The following is a 15,532-nucleotide window of genomic DNA, read 5'->3' on the forward strand; positions in this document are numbered from 1 at the left end:
CAAAATACTTTGAAAGTCAGTCTCTAACTCATTCATTGTGACGTCTATGGATAAACAACTTTCCCAGTGCAAGGTTTATTTTAAAATACACACAAACACGTGTAGGGCTATATATTTACTTACACATCGCTTATCACGATGTTATACGAGAATAAAACTTTTGTAAACGGTAACCTTCTCTGATTGTAAGAAATATTTAATAAAATAATTAATTATTCGTGCACTTATTTCCAAAATTAACATATTAATATGAAACACTTATGATTTACTGAAATTTATTATAAAGGTATCGATTTTAAAGCATACTTCGTTCATTCCTAAAATATTTATGTATAAAAATTGCTGTTTCTCACGCAGGTTTTACTAAAGAATACGCCACCTATCCTTCTATATTCATTCTTCCAAATAAAAAAGAAATAAAATAATATACATATATAATTCCTCCCCCAAAAAAAAAAACAATTTAAATAAAAAAACATAAATTTAACGTTTAGAGTAGTTGGTATTATCACTGAAAATGTAGATTATCTGTTTTTAAATTACATTTAATTTACTGCCTTGATGTTATTTTTGCAGAAATATGATTTTGACAATATTAGGCTTAGGAACTTAATATACAAAACGAACAAATTTCACACTGCTACAAAAGCACTCTCGAAAACTTGAACAGTTATGATATTTCACTTAAAAATTTACACTTTTAAAGTAATAGTTTAATTATTATTATTCATAAATCACTTGACATGCCATCAGCCTCTCGTAAAACCCTCAAACATAGTAATCAGAATAGAAAAATGTGACGTTGTTTTCCATTATAAAATAAATATAATAATTACACAGTCTAAAGTTCACGTCTCTTCATAGACAAAATAACGGTTTTAAATAAAAGACGAAAGCAATACGATACTTATTAGAGAATAACTATAATTTGTTTGCAGTCTTCAAACCGTAACTCAACCTTTCAGCTGAGATGAGACACGTTAATCTTTACAAGATTTCTTTCTTATCAGCAAGACAACCATTTTTGTTTGTTTGACTCCTTCCTTTATGAGATAAAGATAAACAGTTGGTTTTCTTAGTTAACAAAACGTAAGATTTTCTTCAGTATTTTAATCTTCTCCTTAATTCGTTGAACCTACTTATTTTGAGCTCTAGTAATCCAACAGTTTGCTTTTGTTGGAAGTTCTATGACTATCCCAAGCACTTCCTCTTGAATGTTGAAACTGGAGTTCACGTAGCACTACTTTAACGTTCAGATAACCTTTGTATAGTACTGCTTACGTAAGTTAGATGGCACAGTAATACTAGGCTAACGTTAAATATTTGACTTCAAACAGCGTTTTCTGAACTAGTCTAGACAATAAATTGCCATTTTAAATTGTTTAAATGTTTATCAATAAATCTTCACAATAAAAGACAATTATGAATTAACATATAAACTGAGTTTTCTATGGATTTTTGTCGTTTTTATTGTCTTCGAGACGATTCCGGGTTTCATGCTGAGGTCTTCAGTAAGGAATCCCCCTGTCTGTTTACTATCAGGGGTTCTTCTTGTCTGTTTACTATTAAAGGCTCTTCTAGTCCATTTATTAACTGGGTCTTCTGTCGAGTTACTAGCAAGTGACCATCCTGTTCATTTACTATCAGAAGATGTTCTAGTCCATTTCTCTAGTCCCTTTTGTCGATTTACTATCATGATCTCTTCTTATCCATTTACCAACTGGGTCTTCTGTTGATTTACTATCACGAGCTCTTCTTGTCCACTTACCAACTGGGTCTTCTGTTGATTTACTATCACGAGCTCTTCTTGTCTGCTTACCAACTGGGTCTTCTGTTGATTTACTATCACGAGCTCTTCTTGTCTGCTTACCAACTGGGTCTTATGTTGATTTACTATCATGAGCTCTTCTTGTCCGCTTACCAACTCGGTCTTCTGTTGATTTACTATCACGAGCTCTTCTTGTCCACTTACCAACTGGGTCTTCTGTTGATTTACTATCACGAGCTCTTCTTATCCATTTACCAACTAGGTCTTCTGTTGATTTACTATCACGAGCTCTTCTTGTCCACTTACCAACTGGGTCTTCTGTTGATTTACTATCACGAGCTCTTCTTATCCATTTACCAACTGGGTCTTCTGTTGATTTACTATCACGAGCTCTTCTTATCCATTTACCAACTGGGTCTTCTGTTGATTTACTATCACGAGCTCTTCTTGTCCACTTACCAACTGGGTCTTCTGTTGATTTACTATCACGAGCTCTTCTTATCCATTTACCAACTCGGTCTTCTGTTGATTTACTATCACGAGCTCTTCTTGTCCACTTACCAACTGGGTCTTCTGGTCTTTGATTTACTATCACGAGCTCTTCTTTGATTTACCATTTATCCATTTACTAGGTCTTCTGTTGATTTACTATCACGAGCTCTTCTTGTCCACTTACCAACTGGGTCTTCTGTTGATTTACTATCACGAGCTCTTCTTGTCTACTTACCAACTAGGTCTTTTGTTGATTTACTATCACGAGCTCTTCTTGTACATTTCATACTAAGGGTCACTTTATAAATTTAAGATCTTGGGATATAAAGGGTGAAAGGGGCTCCTTGCCAAAAAATGACGAATGACGTGCATCATTGTGGCTAGAACACTAGTGTTGTACCTGTTTATCTTGTTGAAACTTACTAGTGTTGCTTTCTTTCGAATGAGTATTGAGAATCTGCCACTCAGTGTATAGGATCATTCGTTCTTTGTCACTAAAGTGACCTTTGACTATCATTTGAAGCGTCGATCTCCACTGTTATTAATTTATCTTAATTCATTTATTAGATTGAATTATTTGATAGAAGAAGCTCAGACATCAGAAATATTATGTAGTTTCTACTTAACAAATTTTGTTCTTGACCGGGTAATTATTATTACACAGAAGTTTTCATCTAATCATAGTTTTTTTAATACTAAAGGGTATCTTTGTTTGTTATAATGCACAAATCTACACAAAGGGCTATCTGTGCTCTGCCCACCACGGGTATAGAAACCCACTGTGCCACTGGGAGGCTTTAGGGGCTCTTCACTGAAACAAAGAGGTATCACTGCAACCCCTTCTGACGTTTAACTTTAAAAATCAACGCGTTAAAATAAAATTAATGGTGTAGATATGGAGCCCATGTTAATCTATATTCTTGCAAACTTGTTACAAAAAAAAAACAGCGAGTTAACTGATGTTGGAAAAGGATCTAAATTACTTTATTATAAATATATACATATATAAGCAATTAGTGCGTTCTTTTTAAAGAAGAAAATAGAATGTGATAGGTTATTTATTGAACTATTGAATCAATAACATCTTAGCACTGGGTAGAAAAGTGACAAAGATATTTGAAATTAATTTAAGTTCGTTACAAACCCATTAAAAATGGAACATTTTCCTTCACGTAGTTTCGAGTATCAGTTTATGTAGGCAAGTGAGGAAGCTTTATTTCAGGCATAAATATTTCAAACGAATGTTAGTTCGCAAACCTTTTAATTGCTGCTTACTTATGGCAAATTAAATTTGGAATTGAACCGAGTTCTAAAAGTTTCACAGCTGGATGTTTACCCTCTTATACAGTTCACCGACACCCCTCAACGCAGTTAATGTACCATGCCAGTGTGATAAATAAATAAGAAGTGTTGTCTTGGAGCAAAGACACATCAGGCTATCTGCTGAGCCCACCGAGGGGAATCGAACCCCTGATTTTAGCGTTGTATATCCGGAGACATACCGCTGTACTAGCGTGGGGCGAGATAAATAAGAAAATCTTGCTAAAACAGAAAGAAGACAACAATTATTACTCTCTAGTTTAACTGACGATTAATCCTCAAGTCCTATGAAGAACTGTTTTAAAATTGAAAAATACGTACCAATAGTATGAGGATTGATTGTTCGGAATTAGGCCCAAGGCTATCTGTGCTCTGCCTACCATGGGTATCGAAACCCGTTTCTAACAGTTCAAATCCGCAGACATAGTGCTGTGCCACCAGGGGGCTAAATTTTTTGTTTGTTTTCTGAACTTCGCACAAAGCCACACAGGGCTCTCTGCGCAAGCCGTCCCTAATTTAGCAGTGTAAGACTAGAGTGAAGGCAGCTAGACATCACCACCCACCACCAACTCTTGGGTTACACTTTTTCCAACGAATAGTGGGATTAAACGTCACATTGTAACGCCCCCACGGTGAAAGGGCGAGCATGTTTAGTACCACGGGGATTCGAACCCGCGACCCTCAGATTGCGGGTCGAGCGCCTTAACCACCTGGCCATGCCAGGCCAAGGGGCTAGTACGAAGAATATCTACATCTTCGAAGGAAGTATTGTTGTACGCTTTAATTAACTAAGAATTAATTAATATCAGTTAAAACACTGAATAACAATCGCTGGAAGCCTGTGCTGTAACTCCTGACAGAATACCAAATCAAAACCAGAGCATAAAACAAGTGGATTCTACGAATCAAAGACACCAGCCTCGTGCGGTTGCAAACTTTCAAATTTGATTAGAGAAACGAAATGGCCAAGCGTGTTAAGGGGTGCGACTCGTAATCTGAGGGTCGCGGGTTCGCCTCCCGGTCGCGCCAAACATGCTCGTCCTTTCAGCCGTGGGGGGGTTATAATGTAACGGTCAACCCCATTATTCGTTGGCAAAAAAGTAGCCCAAGAGTTGGCGGTGGGTGATAATGACTAGCTGCCTACCCTCTACTCTTACACTGCTAAATTAGCGACGGCTAGCGCAGATAGCCATCGTGTAACTCTGCGTGAAATTCAAAAACAAACAAAGGATAATTAACTGTTTAAAGCCACACGGAAGTTACAATAATTTTCAAAACTACGTAAACAAGTACATATAATTTAAATAAACATACCTATCAAGAGACCTTTGTTGTTGTTTGTTTTTTCTCTTAAATGTCAACCGTGAACGTGACGACCCAAATTTATCTTGATATGTTTATAAATACAAAGAAAGGAAATTATTTTTCTCATACCATATGGCTAATTATTTGTAATTTGGAAACTATCACATATATATTTATTAACAATAACCAATGTCTGTTACTTCGGCAAATTCTCGTCCTTTATGAAATAACATTTTTGTAAGTTGTTTCCTAACAAATATACATTTTAATGGCCAAACGAATAACAGCCACTTATTTTTAGGTTACATAAATGGCGATTTTCTAACATTGTTAAGGTCAATACTTCACCGTTTTACTTTTTTTCAAAGGCCACAATTGAAAACTTGAATTAGATTATTACACGGTTAGTTAAATATATATAAAAGCAAGCAAGCGTTAAAAGGTCTTGAAAAGTGTGCATCCTAAGCCACATGTATTAATATTATTAATCCAACTTTAGGTAAGGCAATACGAAAGATTGCTTTTACGAAATTAGCGTCATCTGTCCAACGCTGCTAAAAGGTTAATTATTATAAAATACTTTCAATCGCGCAGAAACGAAACTAGTAGAAAAGTTAGAAATGGCAGATTTGCTTTTGTTCAATCTTAAGTAAAATATGTCTTGTTGTCTAAAAGGTAGCAAACATGTTACAACACGACAGATGGAATCCGTACATCAGATGTAATATTGGCCAAAAATTGACTGTGATGAATACTTAAATGCTAATAACCGCCCCAAAAATTGCAATGACCAGAACATGAAATACTGTTGATGGACGCCTTACAGCCGCCGTATTGCAAAAATCAGTGTCACAAGTGCAGCGGTACATGGTCCACGCTGGTTTAGTTTCGTTCACGCATGAATTTATATTTTCGACTCCATTTTGCATACAATTTCGTCTTGAATGCTCCAAAACTCCTGAATAAAAATAAAACAGTTTCAGAAATTTATTCAATAAACTGGTGTAAACAACAACAACAACAAAATAATACCAAAACTTGCAAAAGCACGTTCACAGAACGAACGTCTATCAAATAATAACTTTTGTTTGTAGACTACATGTTTCTCACTAAAGTGTTAAATATTTGTACGTCAACACCAAAATTAATTAGGTATTACTTACCCAACCTCATGTCCTATAATACGAACTTAATTTGACTTTAAAGAAAATACTGGTGTATTTTTTTTTTTTGAAGTTCGCGCAGAGCTACTAGAGGGCTATCTGCCCTAGCCGTCCCTAATTTAACAGTGTAAGATTAGAGATAGGGCAACTAGTCATCACCACCCACCGCCAACTCTTGGGCTACTCTTTTACCAACGAATAATGGGACTGACCGCACATTATAACGCCCCCACAGCTGAAAGGGCGAGCATGTTTGGCGCGACGGGGATGCAGAACCGCGACCCTCAGATTACGAGTCGCACGCCTCAAAGCGCTTGGCCATGCCGGGCCATTCTCTATCGCACAATCAGAGAGTCCATTTAGGAAATACCCCAGTGGCACAGCGACATGTATGTGGACTTACTGCTAGAAATCGAGTTTCAGTACCCGTAGTAGACAAAGTACAGAATTCCCTTTGTTTAGCTTTTATGTTTTTATTAGAATGTTTGGATAAATAAAATTAGCTTGGCCACTTTTTAAATCATATCAAAATGTACAAGAACGTAATTATCGAATATTCAAAATACAAATCAAATACTGAGTTCATACGAAAACTGTTACTGATTTTGTTCCGTATCAATAAATCATTTACAAGAATAACCTTAACTCCTGACCAAAAACAGGAATTTTATATTTTCGTTTGTTTGCGGTTAAACATAAAACTATACAATGACTGCGGGTGTTTCAACCACCGCTAGTATTAAAACACGAGACGACCGGCATGGCCAGGTGGTTAAGGCGCTCAACTCGTAATCTAAGGGTCGCGGGTTCGAATCCTCGTCGCACCGAAGATGCTCGCCCTTTCAGCCGTGAGGGCGTTATAAAGTTACAATCAATCCCACTATTCGTTGGTAAAAGAGTAGCCCAAGAGTTGGCGGTGGGTGGTGATGACTAGCTGCCTTCCCTGTAGCCTTACACTACTAAATTATGGAAGGATAGCGCAGGTTGCTCTCGTGTAGTTCTCCGCGAAATTCAAAAACAAAACAAACAATCAAAACACGACTTTGGGCGCCATGAGCCCTCATATTTTCCGCTAAGCCAACGCGTGGGCATATTGGATTGAATAGTAAGCACTACTGGGCGAAAATACACCGATTACAATTGACAGATGGCTTCCACCCGCTCACGCCATCACGACTTAATACACAAACATGACGTAATCCATTCATAAATTATGACGTAATACATCGCGTAAACGTGACCCCGGCATTGTTTAAGGTGATTCATATCTATTCTTATAATGCAAAATGTTTATTTAGAGCCATCACGGATATTTGTAAAACGATTGTGCTCAAACTCGAGACTATAATTACTAAAATGATTACTAGCAAACAATCGTCACACTTCGTAATAACTTCCTAAGTTGTCTTCTCCAACTGTCCACTGTTACAGGTATCTGTTAACTTATTTCAGCTCGACATCAAAATCGTATGTCGAAACTTACTCTCCAAACGTTTCTAGCGTATTTGTTGAAAAAAATTAATACGTTTCTTGGCGTATAATAATTTTAAGCTCCTTCAGTACAATGTTTCAGTATAATATGAAGAACTGTGAGATTATTCATGGCAAACAGAATACGAAAATGCTAAACTTTAAAATTCAGATTACACTAAGGTTCTGTAGTCTACTGATATTTTTGTTGATCTGCTTTACGGTGAGGTCCTGTAAGTCTACTGATATTTTTGTTGATCTGCTTTACGGTGAGGTCCTGTAAGTCTACTGATATTTTTGTTGATCTGCTTTACGGTGAGGTCCTGTAAGTCTATTGATATTTTTGTTCATCTGCTTTACGGTGAGGTCCTGTAAGTCCACTGATATTTTTGTTCATCTGCTTTACGGTGAGGTCCTGTAAGTCCACTGATATTTTTGTTGATTTGCTTTACGTTGGAGCTTTGTAGTTTGAAAACATTCTGACTGCACTGGACTGCTCCTAACAAAGTTGCTGTTAGCTTGTTAGGATTACCAAGTTTTATTTCAGGTAAAAATGCAACTTATTAGTCAACCCTGTGAATTATACATACGTTATTTATATTGTGTGTACTAAATAACAGATAACCTTGTCTGAGATTTTATGTATAATAATGTCCCGAAATTAGAAATATTATTTTGACTCGAATTTCTTTCTTCTTGCGTAACTGGGGGTGTCAGAAATAAAACACGAACCTTTCTTATAGTGGAATATGTCTTCTAGCCTAACTTGATCACTCTTATCTGTCTTTCGATATGGCATTCAAACAAGAACTGATCAAATTTGGTAAAGAGAATGATTTAATCGTTTTAACAGAATATCTCACTATGCTTTTATTATTAACATAAGGCTTTAGCCAATCACTTGAGTAACCAGTTTTCTCAGATCATTTTAGTTTCATACTTCATTGAGGCACGTATCAACAGAAGGCTGCTTCAGGTCACCTGGACAAGGATCCTCTGACAGAGGGATCCAATTCCTGTTGAAACGGGACGATCATGCTTATTTTGGTTTATAATGGCGACGGAAAACAGCCTGTAATTGTCTCAACCACAATTGTTTTTTTTCAACATAAACATCTTATGGAGGATAAATAATCAACTCCCCCAACTTATAAGGTACTTAAAAGTTGTTAAATAAATAAAGAAACAAAAATACGCGCTAACGAAGGAAAATAACCTACCAATTTTTTTTTATTTAAGAAAACTAATATAAAGTCAATATACGTGGAAGGATAACATAACAACCAGTGATTTTTGTAAACGAAATTATGCCCGAATATATAGATGATGGTATCACAAAGACTCAAGATTGTGGTATGATACCAATAAAAAAAACGATTTAAGTAAACTGTTCTGAAACAGAAAAAAGAACCAATGTAGTATGAGGGAAACTAGATCCATAGAGACGGAAAAAAATGTATTTCGTCACTGTCGTGCGTCGATACGCGAAATTAAAATACAATGTACACTATATGATGTGCGTTTCACACACACATTTCACTACACCTTGAAAAAGTAAGTAAGATAAAGGAGTATTATTTCAAATGCACTGTAATAATCCCCACAATACGGACATATTGTTTGGGTGACCTTTGTCTGACCTTTTCAATTTTAAAATACTGGGACTTTGTGCAGATCAACCTGTAGCTGTGAGTGTTCCATCAACCTTTCTGCAAACACACTATTGTTTCTCTACATTAGATGTATGCCTGGGATCTCCATTTTGCTGAAGTTGCTTCCCCCTCTTTACTCCATGAGTAGTGTTCCTAAATGACGAAATGATTAAAAAACTACCGTGCTTTCCCGCTGTCAGAGTGCCATCAGTTTTATGTAGATTACCAACATAATTCGTCCAGATGCAGCCCCAAGGTTATACTAATCACCCTCATACTGCACTACAAATCTTGTACATTGAAGGACTATCTCTGTTCCGTCATCGAACAAAATGTTCTGGACAATTCGAACTTCTTCTGTGCACGAGCCTACAGCTTTGTTCATTACAATGCTTGTGGTTTGATGCCAGATTCAATATTTGGAGTTGGTTAGCTGTTCTTACCGGTTATTTTAGAGCAACTACAAATCCAGTAAAACCATTTTATAGTGATGTGTACCTCATCATTCTTGAGGCAACATTTATATCTGTATTTACAGCAGTATTCGACCTAATGAAAATCGTATCCTATGATACTTAACATGACGTTTGAAGAGTTTGGATTTTCTACCCTGACCATTGTTACTGTTAACAATGCCAGTGCCACGTACCCTCTCCAGAGACTCGTCGAACATGGAATCTTGCTGTACTGTTTCGTATGGAGTTTGTTTGACCAGCTAAAACTTTGAATTATAAACGCTTGTCACAAAGAATTTCAGCTTCAGAAGCCATGACTGATTTAAACTACTCATAATAAACATGGTATAGCTTCCTGTACGTTTATAAACTTTATTATACTGGTATTGCACATTCTGATTTCTTGGATGGTTGTCACACTCCTGTGTGGCATTTCATAGCATTTTCCTTTTATCTCCTTATTACTCATAACTTCCATAATTATTTCTAATGTTATATATAATTGAATTATTAACAATTTTAAACAAGGACATAAAAAAATTAAACTGAGAAAAATTACCAAATTTTTTTCTTTCTCATCTACTATGCGGCGGCCCGACATGGCCAGGTGGGTTAAGGCGTTCGACTCGTAATCTGAGGGTCGTTCAAATCCCCCTCTCACCAATCATGCTCGCCCTTTCAGCTGTGGGGCGTTATAAATAATCGGTCAATCCCACTATTCGTTGGTAAAAGAGTAGCCCAAGAATTGACGGTGGGTGGTGATGACTAGCTGCCTTCCCTCTAGTCTTACATTGCAAAATTAGGGAAGGCTACCGCAGATAGCCCTCGTGTAGCTTTGCGCAAAATTCAAAAACAAGCAAACAATCATCTACCTTAACAAAGTATTAAAAACAAGTTGAACTGAGAAACGAACGTCAAAAAAGCAATATACTAAAACTCACCATTAGAGTCCCACTGAAAAAAAGCCTCGCAACCATGGCTGCACTCGACACTGTAGACAGCATTGGAATTAAAGTTTTCCTCGGTACAGGAATCGCTTTGGTTGTTCTGATCGTTAGGACTCCAGCTGCAGAGGTAGCACTTAACGGCAAGACCTGAAGTGAAGACTAGATCCATAATTTGTTCATATGGTAAACGTTCTCTGAGCTAAGTAATAACGGGGGGTTGTATAATACTTGCGTACAAGTAATTCCACAGTAAACTAATACAATAACAAATACGTTTTATGGTTAATTATTAAACACAACCAACAGTAAATACTTTTAACATTAACCCTTAAACGACGGCCATCATCAACTGACGCTGCTACCTATAACATTCCCGCTGTTTAAGGATTAAAACAAAACCAAAAGTAAACATTTTCAACGCAAAAACAACCAACAATAAACACATTACAACTTGTTCAAAAAGGGGTGATCCTTTCGTTCATCCAAGCTTAAGATAATTAAAACACAGCATAAGGCTTAAGTACAGGATATTGGTAACAAGTTAAATTTCAAAACCAAACAACTAAAACAGGAAACATTTTCAACATTAAACAAACACATACAAAAGAGGTTGCCTTCACTTTCACAAATTACAATATTTATTGATTTTAGAGTCCAAAAACTTTAAGACATCCACAGATAAGGGGAAAAAAATTGTTTTTACAAATCGCTTGTCCTGTTCTGATAAGTTGGCTTAAAGCATCTCGGAAGATGCCACAAATAAATAAATGTAGCAGAATATTTGAATCTTAGTTATTTCATAATTTCTAAAACATTGAGCCGTTAATCATGAAGCTCAGTTCCAAAATTAGACGCACCGTGGATGCCAATATGCCTCATACACACCAATTTAAGGATGAGGAATTAACATAAGGCCAATTTCGCGTTGTAGAAAGATTAAAGTATTTTCACATAACTGAAAGTTCAATACGTTACATACATCAAGTCTGTGGAGTGTTTATGTTATTTTTAATATGATGCCAGTGGTATTCGTCAAAACCAAGACCAACCTGCGAATTACGTGTAAACTAGAAATGTGATTACGTATTACTCAGAAGGTCTTACTATGGCGACCTGTGGTGGTAACAACTGAACTGGTATCACACCGAATTTAATGATTACGTAAAAAGTTAACACTAGTAACAACACTGTAAGACCTGGGCTTCAAACTGAAGGTATACCTCTCAGGTGCCTTTTACTTATGTTATAATAAAAAGTAATATTCTACTGTTTGACCTGGTGTTAATGATAAATTAATCCGACTTACACATCTACCCAAAACTGTGATGTTAAAACACCTAGAGAAAATATTTCCAGAATATTGGTTATAACCTGTAGATCGTAACAAATACAAGTCTAAAAGTAGGTTTGATGCGACATGAAAGTGCCATGCACACCATTCTACTATTGTGTTTGTTTAATAGTAAAACTTATTTCCATTTGGAATACGCTAAATTTAGTGTAGATCGCTGCTAATTTAACCCTAATCGTGACTTTCTGTAACAAGACTCAGCTAAGGAGACAACTTATTGTTTTATAAGCTCCGATCGTGGCTTAGTGATTAGCCTAGCCTGTAGTGTTTGGATATTTTCTTATAGCAAAGCCACATCGGGCTATCTGCTGTGTTTACTGATGGGAATCGAACCACTAATTTTAACGTTGTAAATCCAAAGACTTAAAGTCGTCCTATCGGGGACATTAGCGTATAGGCGCGAAGATCCGAGGGTATTATTGAAGTTTTATTTGGCATAATCATCAGGGCCCTGCGAAACTTAAGAGATTCGATTGCAAAATAAAATTGGGGATTCCGATTCGATATTTTCGAATTTACATCACTTTCGGTGAAGTTTAGAATTTAGCTTGTAATCCATTCTATATACTGGAACCTCTTTCCTTGTAAGATCACTTCTGTACCATTCGTCTTCTAGATGTTCAAGTACTTTACATCTTTTGTTTTCAGATTTACTTTAAGAGTCATCGCTAACTGTGTGTAGAAACACTCTGTATAAATTAAAAAAAATCTTCTATTTAAAACTCAATTCAGCCTATATTCTCTATAATCTATATATGTTTGTTTGTTTTTGAATTTCGCACAAAGCTACACGAGGGTTATCTGTGCTAGCCGTCCCTAATTTAGCACTGTAAGACTAGAGGGAAGGCAGCTAATCATCACTCCCCACCGCCAACTCTTAGGTTACTCTTTTGTCAACGAATAGTGGGACTGACCATTACGTTATAACGCCCCCGCGGCTGAAAGGACGAGCGTGGTTGGTTAGACGGGTATTCGAACCCACGACCCTCGGATTACGAGTCGAGTGCCTTAACCACCTGGGCCCATTATACGTTTAACAAATGTATACTAAAAACTTAAAAGAGTCGCATGCCATCAAAAGTTATCAAACAGTTTGTTATAATTGGATATTTGGTTTACTGATCGAACCAATGGCACTTACAGACTCTAAGAAGAATAAATTGTGAGTGAAAGTAATTTTTAACTGGCCAATTACGGAAATTAAAAGTTCTCGATTTTCGTGCCTGATTTCTCCGCGAAAAAACGTCACATAGGGTTGTTTTCTATGCGATAACTGCCACGACTTCTATATATGAGAAACAAGTAGAAAAATGGAAACCAGATTCAAAGAACACAAAAAGTCACCTTCACACGTTTTCGAACACTGCAAGTCAAATACACACAACATAACCATAGAAAACACTCAAATACTAAATAAAGAAACAAACGCAAAATTATACAACTCAAGCCCAAAATAAACCAATACAAAGGAACACCTTTATGCCTATATTAAAAATAATATAATAAATAATAATAATAAAATATAAAATTATATATTCAAACATCTAAGCACGCCCTCTATACCCCGACACTCAGTTACACAACTCCTTTCAAATATGTGGTCAGCTTCCGATCAATTACCTCTTCCTTTCTTTGTGAACCTGACGATGACCGAAGAAGATCGAAACGTTGTTCGCTCCTCTACGTAAAATATTTTCTCAACCCAAACGAACCGTTTTTACATATATATATAGCATGAAATATTATTCCAACACTTCCTGATGTATCAGTGTTAGCCTACCACAGTGTAATAGTTCTACCACCAAATGATAGGAAGTTCTTTTGTTTTCCATTTCCTTCACCAAATTGATTATTTTTATTTCAGTTTCCAATAGTATCTTGTCTCTCCAAATTCATTTACAGTATAGTACTCCTTCCATAGGTCAATTTATTGCGAAGATTTGACAACCCTATGCTTGGTTTATCTTTGGTATACCACTCAAGTGAGAAAACCGGTACAATAATATAGGCAATGATGTATTTAGATAGTGGCTAGATGGGGCTCAGCCCCAGGGCCAATGGCCTTAATGAGGGTCCACCAATAATTTTATTCTATGTAAAATTGCATGAGATGTAGGGCCCACAAAAATTATTAGCCCCTGGGCCCACACAACCTTAAATCTGTCACTGAATATAAGGTTTATCTTTGTGACGTTTTGTCCAACAATAGTTTATAAACCAAACTTGACACCCGAATTCTACATAAGTACCTACTTTTGAATGTACACAATCTTCAACATGGGTCACAGTTTGGGCAACCTTCAAAAATGAGATTTTCCACAAAATACTGCTAAAGGAAAATTTGATGGATATGATACTGAAGAGAAAATCGCATCAAATGTGAAAGTATCTCAAAATGACTTATAACCGGATTTCGATATCCGTGGTGAGCAAAACATAGATAGCCCAATTTGCAGTTTTGTGCTTAACTTTAAACAAATAAAGGGCCCGGCATGGCCAAATGATTAGGGCGCCCGACTCGCAATTTAAGGGTCGTCACACAAAACATGCTCGCTCTTTCAGCCGTAGAAGCGTTAAAATGTGATGGTCAATCCTACTATTCGTTGGAAAAATAGCCCAAGAGTTGGCGGTGAGTGGTACAGACTAGCTGCCTTCTCTCTAGTCTTACACTTCTAAATTGGGGAAGGCTCGCGGTGATGGCCCTCATGTAGCTTTGCGCGAAAATTCACAATAACCAATCAAACAAACAACCTCAAAATGACCATACCTTTTGAGATTAATGTGAAAATTAATGTTAACGAAATAAGCCATGATTCCATATGTTGTTTTGCATGTTTTCAGTTCAGTAGAGGACCTGAAATACAGAAAGAAAAATCGGTGAATGATTAAATTTCACATCTAATCTTAATATAGCATTAAACTTTTTTTTTTTAGTAAGTAACACAAGCATCTCTCTTTTGAAAACTACTTTTCAAAAACACGCCACGAACACGTTTTTCTCTTGACTTTATCTTGCAAACATTTTAATTTTATTAATTTTGCTAATCTGTTAAGTTGAATTTGTATGCTAATTCACTGATGTCATATGAAAACAAATATTTCATTTATACATTAGTGCATATAAATGTACATAACTTACACAAATACTTAATTGTCCGAATGAAAAACTTTCCAAAAGACAAAAAATAAACAAACAGGGGTAGCCTATAATTCCGAATATATTTAAACTCTGTGTGTGTGTGTGTGTGGAATTCTTAGATGTATGTGAAAACAGTTTTCCTTTTAAAATCCAGTAAATTTTACAACATTCTACCGTTTACAGTTGAGAACCTAACCTACTAATTATTAGTCGATTCACAAATAGACAATTTACAATAAATGATAGAAATTGTTTGTTGGTTGGTTTGGTGTTTCATGGCTATCTGCGCCAAACATCTGGTAAAAAGTTAAAATTAAAGTAAAATTATTAAAAAATAAACAAACAGAAATTAAAGTAAAACAAAACAAAGTTTAATTTTTAAATTAAAAACATAAATAACATTAAATACAATTTTTATATCTAGTTTACAGTAGTGAGAGAAAAACTACAGTAATACGGTATACAAAAAA

The 15,532-nt window shown here is 36.0% G+C and overlaps 1 protein-coding gene across 3 annotated transcripts in view; it reads right to left on the reverse strand.

Annotated features, from left to right (window-relative positions):
- Nucleotides 1-2,401: 2,401 nt before the first annotated feature.
- Nucleotides 2,402-15,532, reverse strand: part of LOC143256541 (uncharacterized) — a 40,766-nt gene continuing 27,635 nt past the window's right edge. For all 3 annotated transcript variants that reach the window (XM_076513897.1, XM_076513895.1, XM_076513896.1), the window contains 3 exons: nt 14,691-14,777; nt 10,567-10,719; nt 2,402-5,843 (listed from right to left, as the gene is read on the reverse strand). In XM_076513897.1, the coding sequence (XP_076370012.1) occupies nt 5,641-5,843; nt 10,567-10,719; nt 14,691-14,742 (408 nt within the window). In that variant the 5' untranslated portion in view covers nt 14,743-14,777 and the 3' untranslated portion in view covers nt 2,402-5,640. The remainder of the gene's footprint in view (nt 5,844-10,566; nt 10,720-14,690; nt 14,778-15,532) is intronic.

This window comes from Tachypleus tridentatus, chromosome 7 (assembly GCF_004210375.1).
Source record: "Tachypleus tridentatus isolate NWPU-2018 chromosome 7, ASM421037v1, whole genome shotgun sequence".
NCBI lineage: Eukaryota > Metazoa > Arthropoda > Merostomata > Xiphosura > Limulidae > Tachypleus > Tachypleus tridentatus.